Consider the following 24,728-nt stretch of genomic DNA (forward strand, 5'->3'; position numbering starts at 1 on the left):
AAACAGGACTCGTTTATGCTACTCTGCATCGGGAGTCCTGTTTATTACGTCACGATTTACTGTGTTTTGTTTGCTGCCCGCAACGACGACTTTTACACAAATTGCACGTTCGGGTCGAAACAGGCATGACAGGACTTGAAAAACAGCTCTCAAAAGTACCTTTTGTACTCATTTCATGACAGACACAATAGTCGTTTTTATTTCATCACACCTTAGGCTACATATACCCGAAAAATGACGGAAAAGTCTTCGAGCATTCCACAACCTCTTTAACCTTGCAATTACATTGTTCTTATGCCAACTCACTGTGCGTTGCTGGGCTCCCAACGGACCGCATGGAACCACCTGCCGGGGTACCAGTGACTGCGGAGGGAACAGCCGATGACACAGCGGATGCAGGGGTCGTTCCCCCGGCAACAGATGCCACTTGGAGATGGGAAGGGGAGGAGCCTGGGGGGAGGGGCTTAATTATATCCGCCCCTGAGGACCTCTCTAAAAATAGAAATAAGAACGCAGCAACACAATCGGATGTTAAATCAATCGAATTCAGCAAAATAAAAATATCATTATAGTTGCAAAAAAAATTGTGTTAAAGAGGTTGTGGAATGCTTGAAGACATTTCCGTCATTTTTCGGGTATATGTAGCCTAAGGTGTGATGAAATAAAAACGACTATTGTTTCTGTCATGAAATGAGTACAAAAGGTACTTTTGAGAGCTGTTTTTCAAGTCCTGTCATGCCTGTTTCGACCCGAACGTGCAATTTGTGTAAAAGTCGTCGTTGCGGGCAGCAAACAAAACACAGTAAATCGTGACGTAATAAACAGGGCTCCCGATGCAGAGTAGCATAAACGAGTCCTGTTTAATAAACGATTTACTGTGTTTTGTTTGCTGCCCACGACGACGACTTTTACACAAATTGCACGTTCGGGTCGAAACAGGACCTGAAAAATAGCTCTCAAAAGTACCCTTTGTACTCATTTCATGACAGAAACAATAGTCGTTTTTATTTCATCACACCTTAGGCTACATATACCCAAAAAATGACGGAAATGTCTTCGAGCATTCCACAACCTCTTTAAAAAAAGAAAGAAAAACAGTTTCGTATACTTTTAGGCGACTCTATTTGAATGATTTTGAATGATGTAATGATCGATACTGGTTCCCTCCCTACATTGGAATGGACGGATCGGGAACCTGTGCATAGCTTCACCATGGGCCAAGTTCGTGCAAGGACTATAGTTGACCAATGGTTAACTAACGCTTGCCCGAACTCTGTCTAGTCGACGATGGTTGACTACGCTAGTCGACTATTTGGAACCAGCCTACTGGGGTTGGTTGCTTCGCTGGTAACCAATAGCCGTGCGCATTCATAACGCTAGCAGAGAGACAGGATCCTGAAGTTTTGCGATGACATTTTGACCAGCTTTTGACTAGAGACGTTCGCACGTTGCTATCAGTGCGCAGGCGTAAGGTACGTCACAATGGACCGATCCAGTAAGCTCCTCCCAGTGCGCACGTGGGCAAATTAACACGTGCTCCTCTCCAATGCCACGCTGCATTTTCTTTCCGCGCGCATCATACGCGCGTGCACGCATGTCGGACTTTAGTGCACGCACGTCGGACCTAAATCACGGCTGTGATTGGTCTGAACACCATGGGGCGGTGCTTACTGGATCGGTCCATTCAACCACTAGTCGACTAATGGTCCTTGCCCGAACTTGGCCTTTGTGTACTGTTCGGAATGGCAATAGCAGCTACATGTAGATCCAGATTTTACATGTGTATGGAGAACAGCGGTCTGTGCCATCTGGCCAGGGTTTAAATGCACAAAGTCATGATGCTAGTAACCCTAACCCTCCTCAATCCTCCAAAATCCTCCTGGCGGTTTTTGAGGATTTTGGAGGATTGAGGATGAATGGTGTTTTAGCACAGTAGGATTTTGGAGGATTGAGGATGAATGCATTTCTCGAGGCAGGACTGTCTGACAATTTTAAAGGATTGAGGCACTGATGGGGATCATTCATTTGAACATAAGTGCGAATTTTGGAGGATTTTTGAGGATTGAGGATGGTTTCTAGCAAAAAGGCCCTAGGGCGTAATGTTGCAATCTTGGAAATGTCTGCTAAGTTAAACGCAAATGACCTAGTACTATAAGAAGACTTCTCGTAACTAGAACTCGAGTCCGACTTGAGTCCCAATTCCCATTACTCGGGACTTCGCGATGACAAAAGACTCGGACTGGGACTCGATCCTGCAAACTCTAACGTAGACATTTTGGACTTGGACTCCACCTGTATGGCTTGGGACTCGGCCACATTTTTACACAAATCACTTATCTTTTCAATATTATTACAAGTTATTTTGAAGACGATCCTTTCTTGAGCAAGTGATACAGTCAGAAGAAACGCATCTAAGCACTAACATACATGAACATGTACATAGCGTGTGCGGCTCAAAATTCATTTCCAATTATGTAGTACTTGAAAGGTGACTTGTGACTTGGACTCAACCTTTGTGACTCGTGACTTGTGACTCAGACTCGGAATCAACCATTGTGATTCGTGACTTGCGACTCGCAGGGGCGTCAATCGCTTCTCAAAAGTGGGGGGGACATACCTTGATCAGAACTGATGCGAGCGCGAAGCGTGAAGCCCTTACGGCGTGGGGTTCGGGGCCCACTTAAGGGCCCCTAAAACAATTTGATGCTAGATGCTCTGTGGTGTGATCTGAAGCAATTTCTTACCACTTTTCTCCATGCTTTAACTAATATTTCCGTAGCAAAAGATAATTATTTGAACATCATTTTCGAGGTTGGAGTCATTGAATTGGCTACCAGAATTCTGAGCTACAGGCGTGGGGTTCGGAAAAAATTTGGATTCTAAATGCTCTGTGGTGCTATCTGAGGCAATTTCTGACTGGTCACCTTAACCAATATTTTTTCAGCAAAAGATACATTGAAGTACATAATAGGGCCCTGTAAATGGGACACGAGTTCAAAAATCTGGGGGGGGGGGGGAACATTTGATATTGTGTCCCCCACCCTTCAAAAAGTGGGGGAGACATGTCCCCCTGTCCCCCCCAGGATTGACGCCCATGGCGACTCGGACTCAACTTGCATGACACGGGACTCGGACTCAGACTCTGTGGTACCGTGTAATCCATGAATGAATGCCCCCCTCTCACCCAACATAACCAAACAAACCCCGCCCTACCTCCAACCCCCTCCCTACCTCCAACCCCCTCCTACCTGTCAGCTCAAAGCCACTGAGGAGAACCAAATGTCTGGGATCCGTCGTATAATCCTTGATGGGTTTCTGTGGGTCAGCGCTGGCCTTGTCAAACAGATCATACAGTATGGCCAGCTTGCGAGTCGACACAATGGAGAAGTGGATGTTTCTCTAGAATTAAACAAACAAGCAAACAACAAAACAATATGAAAACATTAGTGGTCTTCCAATTAACTTCTTTTGTTAAACCATGGTATTAAAATCCTCTTTTGTAGCAGTGTTGTAGTCGAGTATTTTTTTCAGAATACCGAGTACTGTCAAGTACTTAGGTTACCGAGTACAAGTACGAGTACTTGTACTTCCGAGTACGAGTACGAGTACTTCTATTTCCGAATAAGGCCATACGGCAAATGGTTCTTTATGCATATTGGCCCAGGCCCAGTCAGACCGATATACAGATCCACTCACGGCTAGCTGTTAAATGTGTTTGTCCGGACGTAAACAGAGAAAATCGGCAAACTTTGATTTCTCTGCAAGCCAATCAACCATTTCCAACTGAAAGTATCGATAATAAAATAAGGCCGTGGTAAGTCAAGCTATACCATTTTTCCCCTCCCGAGTACTGCTATTCGAGTACTTTGATGATCAAGTACAATTTCGACATGTCGAGTGCGCGTACCTTGCTGCCGAAGTACGAGTACCGTCATTTCAAGTACGAGTACTTTAATTGACATTTGAGTATGAGTACAAGTACGAGTACTCTAAAAAAAATACTCGAGTAGAACTCGATTACATGTACCGAGTACGAGTACTACGTGCTATGCAAACAAACATTCTGTGCCAAGTAGTCCTTTCAGTCAAAATCAACAGTTTTCAACAGTTAAGAATTCGTAGCCTACATAAAGCAGGATTGACCGGCTGGGACTGTTTTAACTTGATACAGCTATGCTTTGACTAGGGGTGAGGGATAAACCAGCTGTGATGACCACAACTTGCCTGCTTTGTCTCTTGACCCAGTTTGACTAGTCACAGTGCTTGCTTGCCATATGATCTGACGACTGCTGGTGACTAGCCTTTATTAAAAGTACATGTATACCAGGGGAAGGGGAAGTGAATTTCGGACTGTCTGTGACTGTCTATGTAAATAGCAGGAGGGTTCCTGCTATCCTTCAAAATCGTCAGACAGTCCTGCCTCAAAATACCATTCAGCCTCAATCCTCCAAAATGCTTTTCTGAAAAAAATACCATTCAGCTTCAATTCTCAAAAATCTTTTCTGAAAAATACCATTCAGCCTCAATCCTCCAAAATCCTTTTCTGAAAAAAATACCATTCAGCTTCAATTCTCAAAAATCTTTTCTGAAAAATACCATTCAGCCTGAATCCTCCAAAATCCTTTTCTGAAAAAAATACCATTCAGCTTCAATCCTCCAAAATCCTTTTCTGAAAAAAATACCATTCAGCCTCAATCCCCCAAAATCCTTTTTTGAAAAAAATACCATTCAGCCTCAATCCTCCAAAATCCTTTTCTGAAAAAATACCATTCAGCCTCAATCCTCCAAAATCCTTTTCTGAAAAAAATACCATTCAGCCTCAATCCTCCAAAATCCTTATCTAAAAAAATACCATTCAGCCTCAATCCTCCAAAATCCTTATCTAAAAAAAATACCATTCAGCCTCAATCCTCCAAAATTCTTTTTTGAAAAAATACCATTCAGCCTCAATCCTCCGAAATCCTTATCTAAAAAAAATACCATTCAGCCTCAATCCTCCAAAATCCTCCAAAACCACAAGGAGGATTTTGGAGGATTGAGGAGGGTTAGGGCTAAATGAGGTGCTTACATGTCATGCACATTGCACATGTACATGTTTATAGCGCTTCATACCAAAGACTCAAATCGCTCAACACAATTATTACCCCTGTTCATCAGGCCATGAGACCAGTTTTTGCAGCAGCTCCAGATCAGCGCAATCTGGTACCCTGAAGACGGTCAGAGCATACTGACCGGAACGTCGAGTTTATACCTCTGGTTCTTTTCTTTTCAGAACCATTCTCTTAGTTGAGAAATTATTCGCACATTGTGTTTCCGCAAACCTTTCATTATTTAGTATCTCCACCATGCAAAGCCTCAAATCTTACTAATCTGGTACCCATACTTCTGGGTGGAGGGAGGCAATCATGGCATTGTAAAGGGTGGAGATCGAGAGGTAATTGTAGTAAAATGTCTTTCCCATGATCAAGCACCATGTTCAGGGTTCGAATTTACATATGGCATGGAAACCATAACCATTGGACCACAGCCTTATTGAATAAGGACATTTCATTAGTTCAAATCTGTTAATGTATGACTACAAAACGGACTATAAAGAGATTTCCACTTCATGGTACCGTTTACATACATGTACATGTACATGTACATGTACATTCAGCATTCTCAGAGAATAAGGCCAAAAAAAAAATTGTTCTGCTTCCGGTTTCCGTACCTACCCTATTCTGACAGCCCCTACCCTAATTCTGTTATGGGGGAAATGAGAAAAAAAAACCCCAAACCATCAATTACTACCTTTTACCCTTGACTACATGCAGACGCCTCCATATGATCGTACACACAAAAAAATTTCCCCCAAAAAATTCCCTTCACCTACCCTGTTTTCGAATGTCATGTAATCGGACACAGAACTATCATTTTTTTTTGGCCTTATTGTCTGGCAGTCAATAAATCAAATTTGATAACTTCAATAATTCAATAACTGAACTCGGTCTATTTTTACTCAGTCAAAGACTCATTCAAAAAGTAAAAGGAATCTATTTGGGGGGATGAAACTTGAAAGTAAAACAAAATATTGTTCAACTTTATGTATAAAATTTGTGATGGACTTGTCACAAATTCTATAAAATGTTAGAAGAATTTTTTTTTCACCAGCCAACCGATCCCGTTAGCTCGGTGGTCGAGTGGTAAGATGTTTGCACTAGAAAGCAGGAGGTCGTGGGTTCGAGCCCCACCCAAGTGATTTTTTCGAGCTTTCACTCGGGAGGTAACACACTGAGTATTCAGTGTTTAAACGTCGGTGAAGGGCAAAACCTAATATGAAAAATTCTTTTTCACGTACATGATCAGGAAAGAGAATGCTTCCAGTACACATTGTTTCTGATTACATGGCATTTGAAAATAGGTTAGGTAAGTGGGGGGAAAAAATTGGGAGCAGGTTTTTTTGTGTACGATCATATGGATGTGTCTGCCAGTAGTCAAGGGTAAAAGATTGATGATTTTCGGGTTTTTCCCCCTGAACTTTCCCCCCAAAAATTAGGGTAGGTAGGGTAACCGGAAGCAGAATTATTTTCACCCTGTATGTACGTATACGGTATACATGAACATGTCTCACACTATGGATTATTAACATCATGGGGGAGTGTGGCCTAGTGGTTAGGGTTTGTGACTCATGATCAGAGGGTCACGGGTTCAAATCCAGCTATTGGTCATATGTTGTGTCCTTGGGCAAGCCACTTCATCCCCACTTACCTCTCTCCACCCAGGAGTATAAATGGGTACCGGCATCAGCTGGGGAGTAACCGGCGATGAACTAGCATCCCATCCAGGGGGAGTAGAAATATTCTCAGTCAATTCATGCCACTGAAACCGGAGATAAACACTGGCCTGATTGGCCACACTGCCTCGCGACAGACTTTACTATAGATTTTGAAGTTCCAAACCGAGAGTTATTATGGGTTCAATTAATCAGGGTATTTATAGAGCTGGCTACCTCTAACTCTAAGAAGTTTTCGTGGAAATCCTTTTGGTAAATGTGCGTGCGGTTGGTTGCCTAGGGTTTGGAAATCCCCTAAGGCAAACAACGTAGTGGGACAATAGATAAGGGACAATAGTTTCAGGAAGTACGCACTGAAAAGAAATCACAATCTTTACAAATTTGTACCTTGTGTACCTTGGCCCTGAATTTAGTTTATAATCACATAAACTTGTATGAATGGGGCAATTCCATGGTTAGTTTCAGTTACATTGTAAGCAATGTGGCACCGCTTTTTGGGCTCCTATCGGTACCAGTCATGCCAGTACATGTACATTAACATACCGTACATGTGGGTATCAATTCTCCATTACGGCAGTATATCGATGCTGAATAAATCTTACCAGGATTTATCAGTATCACACGCCCATAAGCAATATCATTTAAACATGTTTTGTGAGTTGTAATGGGACATGTACTAAGGGAATACATATGCTTGGGAGGTGTTAAACACTATGTTTAAGACTGGTTGGAGTCTGGAATGCTAATCCAGACTGTATCAGTCCAAAACCTAAAACAACCAAGCGCATATATGTAGGCCTATATTCTCATCTTCTCGGTAAAAAAACCCAAAACTTTTCTGTCCAAAAGTCAAAACAAGTCAAAATTAAACTTTCCAACGATTTTGTTCAACAATTTTACTTTCTGTCTTTCGAAACACCCCTCCAGCTATATAATGGAGTGTCCAGCTTGCGAGTAAGACGCAAACATCTCCTTTTATGGAGATTGGCGCGCCTGTCGCGCATACTGCGTGATGATGCGCAGATGTTGTGCGTACGTTGTGAATTGAAGACTAAGTCATCTTGAGTGCCCCTACCTAAGGATTTTTGTCACCAAGTTTGGTTGAGAGTGAAGTCAGACTTTTCATGACAGCACTAAACAGTTTTAACCTAACCAAAATAGAACACACAATTTAATGTACATGTACAGGTACGTACGCATTCTTGTTCCGTAGTTGTGGGGACATACACTCGTCACAACGAGGTATTTGTGGGAACTGAAAATGCTGTGGGGACAGCAGAAAGTCCCCGTAACTCGGTCCGAATTTGCCTCACAATAAAAGTCTTCCCCATAACACATTGTAGGCTTACCCACACACACAGAAGGAATACACTATCGCAAAATCCCTCTTTCTGGCTCATTAAATAGCCAGGGGGATAAAAAAAGGAACAGCAACTTACTTGTTCAGATGTATCACGGTAAAGTTTTGAGTACAAACGATGAAATCTCAGCACAGAATCCAGAAGTTTTTTTCGTTGGGTTAGCTGCACATCGATGTAGTGTTCCATCGTGTGATATGACGAATATTTGTACGGAATAATGAGCAACGCATGACGTCTGTGCCGACCATTGTCGCAATGTTGGAAATTCCAAGAACTTGCCTCATTTGAGGAAGTATATGAAATTATGGTTCAATCATTGTCAGTATGCCACAGTAAATGGATACTAAACTTAAAGGATATACAAAAAAAGTATGGAAACATATATTTTTTCACTGAAAAATTCCCCAACCTTGCCCAATGCAGAATTCGGTCATTTTTTACATTATTAAAGGGAATATACAGCATTTGCAAACAAAACTACCAAATTTTTACAAAATACCTTACTAGGATGTTGGTAAATGACAGTCTGAAGCATCCAGTGAAATTATGGCACCTGGTGTGAAGTCATTTTCAAGAAAATGGTATTTTTGTATGCATTTCCAACGGTGGTCGGCCTAAAAACCTAATCTTTTTTCAACTACTGCTCCAAATTTACTAATTTTTTTTTCAGTCCAAATTTTGTTTGCTATTGGTTCCATGTTCATGAACGGGTGCAGGCCAGCTAGACTGGTTCCCTTACCTTACAATTTTCCAGCATCTATAAATTGATCCACTTCATCTTTATTGGAGCCAGGGAACCAGACTACCTGAACATTTTTGTTTTTCTTGGTTTTTCCAGCATTATCGAACACAAAATCTCAAACATGTCAGCGTAACAATACTTGATCTATTATACTAACCCCTCAAATATAATTTTTTCTGAAAATTACAGCGAAAGCCAATGATGTACATTCCCGTCAACCATCCTACTATTTAAACAGTCACAGACAGTCAAAATCCCCATCCACTTCCCAAGCTATACTTTTAACACAGGCTAGTATACAAATATTGAATGCTTCGAGTGGTGTAGTAAAACTAGCCTCCCGAGGTGATCCATGGACATTCTATTTTCCCAAGGCGAAGCCGAGGGAAAATAGAATGCTCTATGGATCACCGAGGGAGGCTAGTTTTACTTCACCACGAGATAAAGCATTCAATATTTGTTTTATAACACTTCACCCACAGATTCTGCTTGATTTTAATATTTTAAATTATTTAAATCTGAACACAGTTGAAATAAACTTCAATTTCAATACAAAATTGGCGGAAAATGTATTTCTCTCTTCCAAACTACCCCTTCAAGAAATGTTTGAACCCAACTCTGTGGCGCGCTCTCTTTGGAACAAAACGCGCTGCGTGCAACGCGCACACCAGCATGCATTTGCACACAAATGCCACGCCGTGGAAATAGTACTTTGGTTGCTAATGGTACAGTACTTTGGTTGCTACGGGTATAGTACTTTTGGCCGTGCACAGAAAGATAGCAAAAATAGAAAGTATCATGTGACTCGCTCTCAGCCAATCAAGACACAGAATCTGCGGGTGAGGTGTTATAATCACCAACAGTCAGATCATACATGTATGTCAAGCAAGCAAATGGTTACCAGCGCGCCTGTCTTGCAACTTTCCAACGGCACGACAGGTACACGTACGCGGTATGTTGCTGCTGCGCGTGTAAAACATGATTGGCAAGTTTTGAATATTCGACTACATTTGGTCAAATGCAATTTGGATTAATCAAATCCTAATTTATTCAAAAAGAACACCCCTAATAAACAAAAAGCATACAAAATCTACCCACGTATAGTTAAAGAATATTTATCTTATAAATTTTGAATTATTAACGGCCCGACAATAATTCAGCGGTATCTTTTTCTACAAAAGTAAACAAAACTAAAAGGTTAGAGGGTCGCAAATGTCAAAAACAAACAAAAGTAGCATTTTCAGTTTAAAGGGAATATACATCATTTGCTTTTGCTGTAATTTTCAGAAATGGATGGAATTGGGGGGTTGGAAATATATAGCAAATATAGTTACATCGACGTTTTTGAGGTTTTGGGTTCAAAAATGCTATAAAAACCAAGAAAAACGATCATTTTCCTGTAGTCTGGTTCCTGACTCCATACAAGAAGAAACAGAGCAGTTTACATACATTGGGGAATTGTAAGGTCAGGGAACCAGTCTAGCTGGCTCGTACCCGTTCATAGGTTTGTAATCGATTGCAAACAAGTGCGATGGTCAATTGGGGCCAGTATTTGAGAAAAAAAACCCAGTTGTTTCCAACGCTGATCGGCCGATCAGCGTTGGAAATTGATACAAAAATACCACTTTTCTTGAAAATGACAGTATACCAGGTGCCATGATTTTACAGGATGCTTTACACTGTCATTCACTAACAGTCCAGCAAGGTATTTCAAAATGATTTGGTAGTTTTATTTTTTGATGTTTGCAAATGTTGTATTTTCCCTTTAAAAAACATAACAAATTTGGAGAAAAAAAAAACAAGTACATGTACGGTATGTTGAAGAGCATGGGAAGAGCAGCTTTGAAATGTTTAACAAACGCAACTGATGTTTCTGACCAACAAATGTGATTCGTGGAGCACTGTGGTCGAATGGTTACAGTGTTCGACTAGTGTTCTTGGGCAAGATACTTCACTGCAATCCCCTCTCTTTACCCAGGAGTATAAATTTATGAAGGTAGAGACCAGAATGCACTGATCTCGAGCTGCTGTAGAAAAATAGTCTCATAGCCTGATGACCAGGGGTAGGCCTAATTATTGTGAAGCTTTTCTTTGAGACCTTTGGTATAAAGCGCTGAATACCGGTAAGCACCACATTATACGTGTAAAGGTACCACTAAGGAGACACGTTATCGTAATTTGTCATTAGGGAGACATTTTCATGTTTCCCTAATGTCACAGCCCCCCTTTAGAGGCAAAATTTTACTGTTGCAATTAGATTATAGTTGTTGCTCGTGGTCTAATTGGTAAACATACCCAAATTTGTCGGAAAAGGACAAGGGAAAAAATGGGGTAAGGCACATTGAAGTTTGAAAAATTTCGTGCACAAGTCTATGGGGATGTCTCCCAAATGTCCAATTCAGGGTAATCATTATTATTATTATGAACTCTGGATTGCATGATAGGTTGACACTTCCATAGAAACGTGCACAAAATTTTTCAAACTTTAATGTGACCTAACCCAATTTTACCTTGTCCGACCCCAACCAAGTTTGGTATTGGACCACGAGCAATCGATCTAGCCCATTTGCGACAGTAAAATTCCTTCGCTAAAGGGTAGTTACCTCAATAGGGCGACACCAAAATTGTCGCCCTATTGCGGTGTGTCGCCCTACATGTAATGTAGGGGAAGTCCCGCACAACTTGTCGCCCTATTGCGGGATTCATGCTAATTAGTATTATTATATTTATTATTACTTGAAAGGAAAAGCACATACCTCAGCCATGAGAGTGACTAACTCTTCGGAGGTGTACCCGATGTAGTTACCACTCTCCATACTGGGCAGAGAAAACGGCGGAGAATTACAGACCAGGATGCACTGGCATGTGCAGTTGGCAAGACTGAAAGAACAAAAAAAGAGGGATACAAATTGGTGACCAATAACAAAATGTTTATTTTTAGTTTTGAACCAACCAGCCGATCCTTCCAAGCCTGGTGGTCGGGTGGTAAGACGTCTGCACTAGTAAGCAGGAGGTCGTGGGTTCGAGTCCCACCCGAGTTAATTGTAAAAAATTTTCTCGCGATCCCTAGGACACTGAGTATGCAGTATTGAGAAATTATGTTGGTGAACGGCAACAGCCCTTCAATTTTAAGAGATGTGGCAAGAAACGGAAACAAACACAAAATAAGACCACGCAAGTAAAGCTGGTCACAGAGTGCACAAAATATGCTCTTCAATTGATTCAGAATGGCTATTCACTGGAAGTCTCTTCATTCATCTGCTGTTCGCAGTTGTCATGAATTCAGCCTATTATGGGGTAATCCTATACAATAGTACTGCTCAGCTCTCGCAAGCTCGGCTTGGCTCATTATCAGCGTCCAGACTCCAACCGGTCTAGGTCCCCGAGTGCACAAAATATTCTCTTCAATTGATTCAGAATGGCTATTCACTGGAAGTCTTTTCATGCATCTGGTGTTCACAATTGTCACCAATTCAGCCTATTATGGGGTAATCCTATACAATAGTACTGCCCGGCTCTCGCAAGCTCGGCTCGGCTCATTATCAGCATCCAGACTCCAACCGGTCTTAAATATAGTGTTTAAACCCGACCAAGTACTCATTTTTGCCAATTAAATTTTCTCTTTCAGCCTATTATGGGGTAATCCTATACAATAGTACTGCCCGGCTCTCGCAAGCTCGGCTCGGGTCATTATCAGCATCCAGACTCCAACCGGTCTTAAATATACGGGTAGTGTTTAAACCCGGCCAAGTACTCATTTATGCCAATTAAATTTTCTCTTGTAGTTACTTCTGAAGACCTCTGAAAACTCGGGAAAAAATCTTCTCGGACAGTATTTTGTATTAAAACAGACCGCATTTTTTATTATTTCATGATATTTTCTCTCAAAATCTCGGTACAAAGAATAAAATCTTATAAGAATTACCAATAAGATTTGAGGCTTTGCATGGTGGAGTATCGGTATCGTTGCGGTCTTGCAGTATCCATGCGTTAACACAATGCCCAACAGACAACCAATCAGAATCCACCAATACAAGCATTCCCAATCCTAACACTAAGGAGTAGCATCTCCAACTCTCCTCAGCCTCCTGACGATGACTAGAGCAGGCTAGTCGAAACGTTGAGACCAAAGACAAGTTAGAACAAAAACTACTTAGCAAAAGTTGATAATAAGCAGGACAAGTTCTTTTCAGAACTAAATATCTTCTAAGCAGTAGTTATTACCACATGGTGTTACCGCAAACCGAAACGTTAAGAAGGAATTACCAACCTTGAGTGTCTTCGTGCTTTCAAGTCGTCAAAGACTTGCATGGCTGAACCCAGCCCGTCGGCTACCAGGCTTCCGCTCTCCCCTCCTCCACCAATGAATCTGCCCAGGCAAGCAACAGAACAATAAACATGCTGGAACACACCACTGAAAACATGGGGGTGAAAATTCACATGGAGGGGCAGATTGTTCTGGGAGTCTGAGATAGTGAAGTATCTATGGCAAGTAACATGTACACCAAAAAAGTTATGTGGGGAAAAGTTAATGTTTCAAGGTATGGTGAATTTTTGTACAGGAGATTTTGAAAAGTAACATGCCTTACATACCATGTTGTACATGTATTACGGTTTACCCACCCCTATCATGCCTACAGACCATTATCATGTTGCGTCCGTCTTGATTTTTTTTTCCTATTGAAATGAACGTAACCAAAGTGAGGCTGGAAGGAAAAATAGTCTGGTTCCTTTTTGCACAAAAAACAGTATCATTCAGTACTGTTATTGGATACAGGGAACATGACTGAAATGGTAGCAGCGTGATAAAGGTCTATTGGTCAAGAGCCCATCACGTGGGTGGTTTTAAACCACTGATAAAACTATGACTCAAGTTTTAAACAGAATTCCTGCGTTCTGCTCCACATCATGTAGTACACGCCGTGCTTGCACCAATTTCTATATATTTTTGGCACTACCCGTGCCAGGCGCTAAACATGGCCAGGGGCGTTTCACAAAACTTGAAGTAAATCTGAACAAAACTGTTGGAAATATTAGATTTGTTTTTTTTACTTTTTAAAATTTGCCAATGCTTTGCGAGCGCTGCACCGAATAACAAAACGAACTACTAATTCAAATTTTCCTACGGTGCGCCGAATAACGAAACGAACTACTAATTCAAATTTTCCTACGGTGCGTCTTAAGACGCACCGTTGGAAAGGGCTTCTTTCGTTGATTACTTCAAAATGATAGTTTGCCAGAAAGATTAATTTCACAGGGAGTTTAGTCCCCTTTACTATCTTTCAACCAAGAATGTTTTTCAACAATAATACACCAGTTACTTTTTCGGATAGCTGCAAATGATGGACTCTGGCTTTAAACAAGTACATGTACACGATGTTTACTCCATAAAGCACACTGATGCCCGCTAAAAAGGGGCGTGGCCAAGGAATGATCAATGTGGATGTTTACTCCATAAAGCACAATGAAGCCGGCTAAAAAGGGGCGTGGCCAAGGAATGATCAATGTGGATGTTTACTCCATAAAGCACAATGAAGCCGGCTAAAAAGGGGCGTGGCCAAGGAATGATCAATGTGGATGTTTACTCCATAAAGATGTACTGATACATGTTTACAACACAGCACCTGTCCTGCGCTTAAACGGATGTCTGACTATTGGATGTGACATCAGGAAATTAGGGGATCTACTACTGAGGAGGCAAAGGCTTCAAAGATAACGAGATAATTGCACCGGCACAAGATAGCAAACAGCAAGCACAAAACACAGTGTACATGTATGTACAGGCCAAAGTGAATAAGTGCATAGTTGCCTACAAATGGATGTTAATTTTTTTTACGAACAGAACCGGCTTCTCTACTTGACAGACTGACTGTCGCTTGTGACTTTAATGGTGTAGAGAGCCGGGCAGTGCTATTGTATAGGATCACCCTGTTTTTGCCAATAAATGGGATGAATCCGGCTCACTCACAAGATATATGTGACCTGTCATCACAAACTGAGCTTAAAGTTGGAATTTTTAAGAATTAAGAAATTCATATATCTGGATTCTGCTGAAAAAGGGCTTTCAAATGGTATACAACATTAAGGGGTACTGAGTTCAGTGACGGAAATATAGACCACCAACTAACTTGAAGTTGTAAAACTGATTCTAGAGAAAATGGCATTTAAAAATCCTGCAGTTGTGTTACAGTGAATGAAAAGTCAACTCATAACAGACGGGATGAAATAGGTTTTAAAGATGTTTGACAGAACAAAAAATTTGGAGAAAGGTAGCACAGGACTTACAGATTGAGGTTTACCTGAAAACAAAAAATCGACCACCCCTTCAATTTTTGGCTTTGCCCCACTGTACTGCAAAATGGCAATCTCCGACTTTCAGCTCATTTCGTGGTGACAGGTCACATATAAACGCATAGACTGCCAGGTCCTATTCGAATCTACACGCGCATTCCGTGATTTCGCGGCGCCCGACTAAAATCCAAAACTATGGGCAAATTCACCTCTCGGTGTAGGGATTTTACACACAGTTGAACTATTCCATTAAAAAAATTCTATGAAGTTTTTTTTCGATTGTAAAAAGAATCTGATTTAGGTACATGTAGATTAAAAAACAATAACGTGAACAACTTTTTCCAATCGGATTGTGAGTAAAACAGCCTTTTTTAACTTGAAAATTTATGTTCTGTATGTAAATGTATACGTACTGTCCTAAGCGCGTACCTGTATTGAACACACGCTGTCAACAAGCGTTTTGCCCATACTTGTTCAAATCACAGTTTTACATGCATGACTGGCGGTCTATGCGTTTATATGCACTGTGGGCTCACTGTGCAGGCCAAATAAATATCAAATTGTGTACATTTTGGGACCAGCTCAACTTATGTTTAAAATGTTTTCCGACAATACAACATTAGAGAGGTTTTGCAAGCGAACGGATCGAAGGGTTAGCATGCTAGATAGGTCATCATTTAGTGTGTTTTTGTGACGACATACGCAACTTGCTACGCAGAGATGGCACCGATATATATCGCTGGCCTTGGTCAAGGCGTTCGACAATAGAGTCTGATGATTGGCCGCGAACAACAGTAGCCTTATGCTATGTAAGCAGTCACACGTACTGTAAGAAGCGCAAACAGCAACCTCATCCTGGAAAAAAGCCTACATGTAGGAACAACTGTTCATCTTGGCTTATGTTTTTTGTCGCTGGATTTCCAGCGACGACCTCATACATGTATGCGAATGAAGATGAGATTCAGTACAGTATTCAGATTATTCAGTGGAGTGTCATGGCCTAGCAGTTGAGAACACCGGACTCATGCTCTGGTGTTTCAGAGGCAACAGTGGCGTGGGTTCGAGCCCGCCGGGCGGACACTTGTGCCCTTAAGCAAGGCACTTAACCATTATTGCTTCGTCCTTCGGATGGGACGTAAAGCCGTAGGTCCTGTGTGTTGTGTAATCCAATGCACGTAAAAGAACCTAGTGACACTTATCGCTTAAGAGAAGGGGTTTGCCCCGGTGTTTCTGGTCTCCTGTATAAACTCCCACGCGGAGTATTTAGGAGATGAACCAATCAAGAACCAAGAACTTGGTCATGGAGGCTCATATTTTACACGGACAGCGAGCTGGATAGTGTGGCTACATTCTCCAATAAGTGTGGAGTTCGCAGACCAAACATAACTCGATATAAATCCAGTGACAAATTAAGAAATACTGCCCGAAAAAGATAAGTCAGGGTACAGGTATGTTCCAAGGTGTTTGTTCAACACTGGTCACCTGATTTGCATATCGTAGCCTAGCTGATCATTTTATGCCTCAGTGCTGAACATTTTATGTCACATTTGTATGAATTAGCCGCAGACACGAGGCTTTATTTCGGAGACTGTCATTGTGGATTGCTGCTTTGTTCCAATGACAATAATCATATGCGGAGTAATTGCAGAATACCCCGCCACTCGGAAATACACCCCTAAATTCTCTGGCTACGAGGTTGGAATCACTGGAAAAGAAACAATTCAAGTCCATCGCCAGCTACGCGGATACTGAGTGGGGGTCCATTATTTGAGAACGAAGCAACACAAAAGGAATGGGAGTTGCTGAAAAATTTTAAGTCCAAACCAACTACCCTGTTGGCAGCTACGCGGTCACGAAGTGGGAGTGCAAAGGAGCATGACGCATAGTACATACAAGTAGCGCTGAGAATGTTTATTGAGGTCAACCAACCGTGACCTCGTAGCCGGCTACGAGGTGGATAGATCGAGTGGCGGGGTATTCTGCAATTGTGCCTCATATGCATACACGTTGTGAAACAACACAATGTTCGATAACGGTTACGCATAACTAAACGTTTGCATACACGAAGGCTTATCCGTTCGGATGTGAAACCCCTCTGATTTCATTTCAGTAACATGTTTTGATTGCCAAGAAATGTGCGGCTAACAGATTAAAAAAAAAAAAAAATATTGATGATTATACATGTATATGGTACCAATCAAGAGATCTGACTTTGATGAGAACCCACCCCCTTCGTCTCATTGCTCCGCCCATTGACTTACTCTATGCTATCCATTGCGTTACTGAGTTGCCAAGCATTGCTAGTCGGAGCAATGCACGTCACTGCAGGCGATGGGTAGCAATCAACCGTGTTGTAGATGACTAAACTGTACAGCGGCCCACCATACTGGAAAAAAAACACAAAATGTGATCACTCAAAATTGTCCTTTAAAGGGAAAATACAACATTTGCAAACATCAAAAAAACAAACTACCAAATCATCTTGAAATACCTTACTGGACTGTTAGTGAACGACAGTGTAAAGCATCCTGTAAAATCATGGCACCTGGTATACTGTCGATTTCAAGAAAAGTGGTATTTTTGTATTAATTTCCAACGCTGGTCGGCCGACCAGCGTTGGAAAAAACTGGCTTTTTTTTCAAATACTGGCCCCAATTGACCATCACATTTGTTTGCAATCGATTATACACCTATGAATGGGTACAAGCCAGCTAGACTGGTTCCCTGACCTTACAATTCCCCAATGTACATAAACTGCTCTGTTTCTTCTTAAATGCAGTCAGGGAGCCAGACTACAGGAAAAGTATTGTTTTTCTTGGTTTTTATAGCATTCTCGAACCCAAAACTTCAAAAAAGTCAGCGTAACAATATTTGCTATGTATTACCAACCCCCGATTCCATCCATTTCTGAAAATTACAGCAAAAGCAAATGATGTATATTCCCTTGAAAGGTTATATATACAACATTTGCTATTGCTGTTAATTCAGAAATGGATGGATTTTAGGAGTAAGTATTTAATTGCAATTATCATTCCACCTTTTTTATCCACTGACCTTTTTAAAGTTGCTTGATCATGAATGCCAGATAAACCAAAACAAAACAAATGCTAATCTTTCAATCTGGTTCCCTGACCCTACGCTTCAGATGAAACTGGAAAATTCATAGACGTCAGGGAATTGTCAGGTCAGGGAACCAGACTACCTGGCTTATGCTCATTCATGGGTATGTTACCGATGCCGATTGCATACAAAATGTGGACTAAGTAAGTTCGTTCAATTGAGGGTAGTATTTGGGGGGAAAAAAATGGATTTCTTCCAACGAGGGTTGGCCAAACTATCGTTGGAAAAGATACAAAATTCAATTTTTAAAAAAAAACTACAGCATACCAGGCGCAACGATTTCACGCAATGCGGTCTAAAAAACGTCTGAACAGGGGTGCGTTTTGGCGGTCATAACCAAGAATTGGTTCGGTGGTTTCTCTTTGGTTAATTGTTTTGGGGATTTGAGTACTACATGATCATGCGTAATTCTAACCCAATTAAAATTGCTGAAGAAATTCACCGACAAAAAACTACCGAACCAATTCTTGGTTATGACCGCCAAAACGCACCCCTGTTTTACCTTTAAAGGTACACTTTTGTTCAGCGATCTCCAAAAGTTTGTCATATTCTTTACAAGCCATCAGGCCATATGTCAATATATGGTCACAAAAACACATTATGTCTTACATTTACGAAGGAAATGTAAAATTTCTTGGTACATGTGTTTTTGCCCCAAAAGGTTCATTCTCTTGAATGTGCTCCTTTAACATTAGACCAAGTAAAAAAATAAATTAGTTTCTTGTCTCACTCGCTTCCTTTTTTCCCAGCTGCCTCTTTTTTGCCTTTTTCTTTTTAAATCCATGCATTTGCAAAATATTTTGCACATATTTTGTCTTTTTACTTGTTTCCGACAAATTGGAAGCTATGTACAAAATGTAAAAAGGGTTATGGCTCCCAGCAATATAGTCGGGAAAATTAAAGAATCCATCCACCATCTTGGAAAAATCCACCACCTTCATTTTTTCAAAAAGACCGGACAGAAACTTTCTATTTTTTTTTTTACTCGGCCTTAAATTCTTGAAAATAGACCGTTGGCAATTTACCAGTTTTAGAAGTGTAACGGTCCAAGGCCAAAAAAAATAATAGTTCTGCTTCCGGTTTCCCTACCTACCCTATTCTGACAGCCCCTACCCTAATTTTTTTTATGGGCAAAATGAGAAACACCCAAAACCATCAATTTCTAAGTTTTACCCTTGACTACACGCAGACGCCTCCATATGATTGTACACAAAAAAAAATTGGCCAAAAAAAAAAAAATCCCTACCTACCTACCCTATTTTAGAATGCCATGTAATCGGAAGCAGAACTATTATTTTTTTTTGGCCTAAGATACCGGTATGTACATTTAACCTTAGAAAACAACTCATTCTGCAAGACAGACAAAGTTCTATAATCATAGGCTGATAATGTTTAAAAACTACCAGTATAAACAACAAAAACAAAAAACTCACATCACCACTGAAATCGCTTTCGCCAAGTGGTCCGCCGTTGAAATGGCTGAAACAAAAAGAAATGGAGACAATAAACAAGCTTTGAAAGATAAAACATGCTCTCCTAAAAAAAATCAGGATTTTCTAAATGGAATTAACTTTTTGGAACAAAGACACTATGTTCTCCTAAATTTTTATACAACTTTAGGGTAGTCAGGTTGACACAAGTGGTTTTATCCTCGCCTTCCACCGCTGTGACCCGGGTTCGAATCCCACCTGGGCCACATGTGGATTGGGTTTTCAGTCCCTACCTGATTCCGTGGGTTTCCCCCAGAATATTCTTCTGGGCTTTTCCTCCCACCTCTAAAACTGTCATTTCTTTCTCATTGTCTTCTCTCTACAGGTTTCTTCAGGCTTGCCAGCTACAGTTCCTAGGGCGCTTTTGAGGAATCCTTGGTTTCATTACCAGAACTGAATCATAAAACTGATCTTCCGAACTCACTGTTTTTATGAAGATAGTAAATATTCGGCAGGCGCAGGTTTTCTTTCGTAAACGTAATTTTTCAAAAGGTTTCTCTGATTGGCTAATTACAAAACGTCATATTGGCTGTGTCAGCTTTATTTTAGTAAACGCTAGTTTTCTGGAGGAATCATAGACAAGTTCTGGCAAAATAACGTTTACGAAGAGAAAGCCAGTACGGCCGATATGAAGTATTACCCAATCAGAGACAGCCTCCGTGAAAATAACGTTCACTAAAAGAAAACCGGCGCCAGCCAAATAACCACTGCCTTTTTTTAAAGTACCCAGCTGCAAGACTTTTCTGTAGTGTACATGTATATTTTCTATCTTAACCCTCCCGCTGTCTGAACAGTCACAGAGAGCCAATAAAACAATCCTCTTCCCCTGCCATGCCTTTTACACAGGCTAGTCACCAACAGTCAGATCTATTTCAAGCAAGCACTGCGACTAGTCAAATTCAGTCAACAGACAAAAGTGGCAAGTGATAGGCACAGCTTGCTTATCAATCACTCGGAATCAAAGTTAGGTGTATCAAGTTACATAAACAGTCGCAGCCAGTCAATCCTTCGTTACATACATGTAGGCTGGGAGCTCTTAACTGTTGAAAACAGTCACTTGATAGATTGTGATTGAAAGGACGACTTGGCACAGAATGTATGTATGTATAGGAGGTTTAAAGGGAAAATACAACATTTGCAAACATCAAAAAATAAAACTACCAAATCATTTTGAAATACCTTGCTGGACTGTTAGTGAATGACAGTGTAAAGCATCCTGTAAAATCATGGCACCTGGTATACTGTCATTTTCAAGAAAAGTGGTATTTTTGTATCAATTTCCAACGCTGATCGGCCGATCAGCGTTGGAAAAAACTGGCTTTTTTTTCAAATACTGGCCCCAATTGACCATCGCACTTGTTTGCAATCGATTACAAACCTATGAACGGGTACGAGCCAGCTAGACTGGTTTCCTGACCTTACAATTCCCCAATGTATGTAAACTGCTCTGTTTCTTCTTATATGGAGTCAGGGAACCAGACTACAGGAAAAGTATTGTTTTTCTTGGTTTTTATAGCATTTTCCAACCCAAAACCTCAAAAAAGTCAGTGTAACTATATTTGCTATATATATTTCCAACCCCCCCAATTCCATCCATTTCTGAAAATTACAGCAAAAGCAAATGATGTATATTCCCTTTAAGATCTTTGTTTAATGTGCCACTATGCATATTGCATAAAATAAAGATCTTAACTCTCCTATGCATACATACATTCTGTGCCAAGTCGTTCTTTCGACAGCCCTAACGCAATTTCCAACTGAGCATCGTTACCGCATTGCAGATATTCGAGAACCATTCAGTTGATAGTCTGGTTCCAAGAGCCAAAGATCCCGACGTTGAACATTGTCAAGTCAGGGAACCAGAGGGTCGGCGCTTCGATAACCATTGCATGTTTATCAAATTAGGTTTTGCCCTTATATAAAACAGTGCATGTTTTATATATTTTCTATATTCAAATGTAGTTCTTACGAAGACACAAAATGCTTAGTCTTATTTCAAGCTTACATCAGTGCAGGCAGGATGTAGTTCGCTTTCAACTCCTTGAAGTAGGCTCCCATTCCAGCCGTTCCTTCGACCACAAACACAATATTGCTTCCTTTCTCAGCCGTGCCAATCATCTTGAAGGTTTTGTCCGCTGAATCTTTTTAACAAGGGTAACTGGTACTTTATCTACAGTTCAGCAAGCAGTGTTTTCACACAGAGGTTGGCTGAGTCATTATTTCAAATCTGAAAAAAAAAACCAAAAACAGTGAAATAATAGAATAAGTATATTTTGAACGTGAAGACTGTAGAAATGTAATTAAATTTAAAAGTTGTCATAAAATTTAAAATGCATTAAAAATAATTTCAATTTCAGAAACATTATTTCCATCAAACGCAGAGAAATATAAAGAACCTTCCTATTGATAGGACTGTCCCAAACTAAGCACCGTCGAGATATCGATATTAATCTAAATGTATATTACTTTGATATCAATATCGCTCATAGCAATTTTTTAATCACATCGAAAAATCGAAATTTTCGATATTGAGGAATCATCGAAAAAATATAAAACATGTGTCAGATTATGTTATGGAGAATACACGAGAAAGTGTGGATTTGTAATTTAAGAATTCACGAGGCGCTAGGCCTAAGCCCTGAGTGAATTTATTATAAATTAAGAATCCACACTAGCGAGTGTATTCTCTGATTTAAACCATCGTCTGATTTAAACCATTTAAATCGCGTGTCGAGTCGTGGCCATTAGGGTAATTTACAAGGGAGTTTTTCGAGGCTCTTAGGCCTATACGTAATCAAGCATTGTGGCATGTTTACGCCCGTAGCGTCAACCCTAGCTCTACTGAGTGGAGCGTTGAATTACGGGTACCCCTCCATACAAACGCTCCACCGATTTGCCATACTTTGGTGACACCGTCACAGTAGCATAGTCACAAACCCACGCGAGGACAAAAAGACCCCCCAAAAAAACGGTAAAGAGAATACAAATGAGAGAGACAGTTACCCTGGATTGATCTACACATTCATGACATTCCATCAGACCCCTTACATTGTTCCCAAACAGCGAAAATTTTGAAGAAAAACAGCAAAATAGTCTGAAAAATTACAGCTCAATGACTCGCCGTGAGGCTCAATCCTTGCACCGGTTTGCCGAATGAGGGCGTCTGACGTGACGTCACCGTCGTTGCTGGATCGAAGAAAAACAAGTCGCGCTTTATCAACGACTGTTTCGTGTCATTCAATGATACGTGCTCCGATCCGCGCCGTACGACAGTATGGGCTTTGAACACACCCAAGGAGCACGTATCATTACACGAAACAGTCGCCTTCACCAAAGTATGGCAAGTCGGTGGAGCGTTTGTATGGAGGGGTACCCGTAATAGGCTTGGGACCAACCTCGTCCCCAGGGTGTCGAGCAGTACGCGCCCACCACTACCTGCTCTCTCACCCTGGTATTGGATCATTTGCATGTGCAAGATTTTTGCACACGTATGCAAATGAGGAACAGTCTGGTGCCTGGATATGCGTTACACATTAGCGTTTGTTTTTGTATGCGGTGTCTGGGGTAAAAACAGAGTCAATTCGTAGCAGCGCGAGCACGGCGTGAGTTACGAAAACACGATTTTTGAAATCAAACTGTTACGATCTTATCCAGACAACATGCAGTATCATATTTCATATTAATATGAGCAAATTGGAAAGGAAATTAGTATTTTCGAGAAGGCGTGGACGAATGATCGCGAAAACACGTACTGCACGTTTTGAATAATAGCACCAAGTACGCGATAAAAATCCATTACTAGCCAATGGCGGTATCCAATCAGGATACAGGAAGAAAGTTTCCTATCCAGGGTTTACTATTGGAAACGCGGTTGGAAATAAAGTAAGCACTGGGGACGAGCCTCCCGTAATTCAACGCTCCACTCAGTAGAGCAACGTCAACCGCGGTCAGTTAGTTCATGCTATGCACAGTGCGCCGTTCGTAAATAGACAACTTCGCGGACTTGAAACGTCGTAATATTTGTTTTTAAAATCTCGTTCCTGCCTTGTCGGACAAATGAACCTTTTCTGGTAACCGTCCATAGCTCCGGCGACGCCTCATAGGTCTGACGCCTCATTTTTCCGACGTCGGACTTATGAAGCCTCTGACGTGACTTATGAGACGTCGGACCTACATGTGTATATGAGCATGAGGGGAAATAAATAAATGTTATGTCTCATAAGTCCGACGTCTCATAAGTCCGACGCCTCATAAGTCCGAAATATCAGGCTTATGAGGTGTCGGACCTATGAGGCGTCAGACTTATGTCTTTGATATGGCCCCGTTGAGTGCATTTTCAAAGTATTTTCTAACAAAAATTGGAAATGTTTCTCAGACATGTCAGACTGTCAGACAACATCACTTAACTTAAGTTCATGTCTTTTCAACATTTTTGCAATGACTGATCTTCATTGAGATAAAATACGATGAAAAAAAGTGGGGTCAGGATGCAACATTCTTTCCCAAAAGGACACCATAAATAACAAACACAATTTAATTATACATGTAGGCCCTAGGCAATGCTAGGCCCCTACTACAAATGTGTACACGCTGCCGAGTGCTGCCGATTTGTTGCACTTTTTAGAGACTACGAAAAAAAATCAAGCACTTCAAAAAATTCCACTTACTTTATCTTCTACCCAATTCCGACGATACCTGCTGAATAAATGCGAACAAACACCGATCGTGATTGCTTCACACTTCGGACAAATGAAAGAAAACGAGGTTTTCTGAGGGGAAACACCGAACACGCGATGAGTCAATATTTCTGATATCGAAAGCACATCCGGTTTGTATGTAATTTGTAAAATATTGAGACATGTTGTTTGTATGAGCGTTACCATGCTATTCTGTTACCTCAGTGAAACTGCTCCTCTCGGCGTCAGGGTGTCAGACTTTAGCGCGCTACTGGC

The 24,728-nt window shown here is 41.0% G+C and overlaps 1 protein-coding gene across 1 annotated transcript in view; it reads right to left on the bottom strand.

Annotated features, from left to right (window-relative positions):
- The window catches only part of LOC119735015 (mediator of RNA polymerase II transcription subunit 25-like), a 46,732-nt gene extending 22,077 nt beyond the window's left edge, over positions 1-24,655 (bottom strand). The window contains 8 exon segments of the mRNA XM_038208733.1: positions 307-492; positions 3,249-3,399; positions 11,632-11,755; positions 13,146-13,244; positions 17,428-17,552; positions 19,720-19,765; positions 21,782-22,003; positions 24,444-24,655. Coding sequence (XP_038064661.1) covers positions 307-492; positions 3,249-3,399; positions 11,632-11,755; positions 13,146-13,244; positions 17,428-17,552; positions 19,720-19,765; positions 21,782-21,894 — 844 coding nt within the window. The 5' untranslated portion in view covers positions 21,895-22,003; positions 24,444-24,655.
- Positions 24,656-24,728: the final 73 nt, after the last annotated feature.

The sequence above is a fragment of the Patiria miniata genome, unplaced genomic scaffold, assembly GCF_015706575.1.
Source record: "Patiria miniata isolate m_02_andy unplaced genomic scaffold, ASM1570657v1 HiC_scaffold_1, whole genome shotgun sequence".
NCBI lineage: Eukaryota > Metazoa > Echinodermata > Asteroidea > Valvatida > Asterinidae > Patiria > Patiria miniata.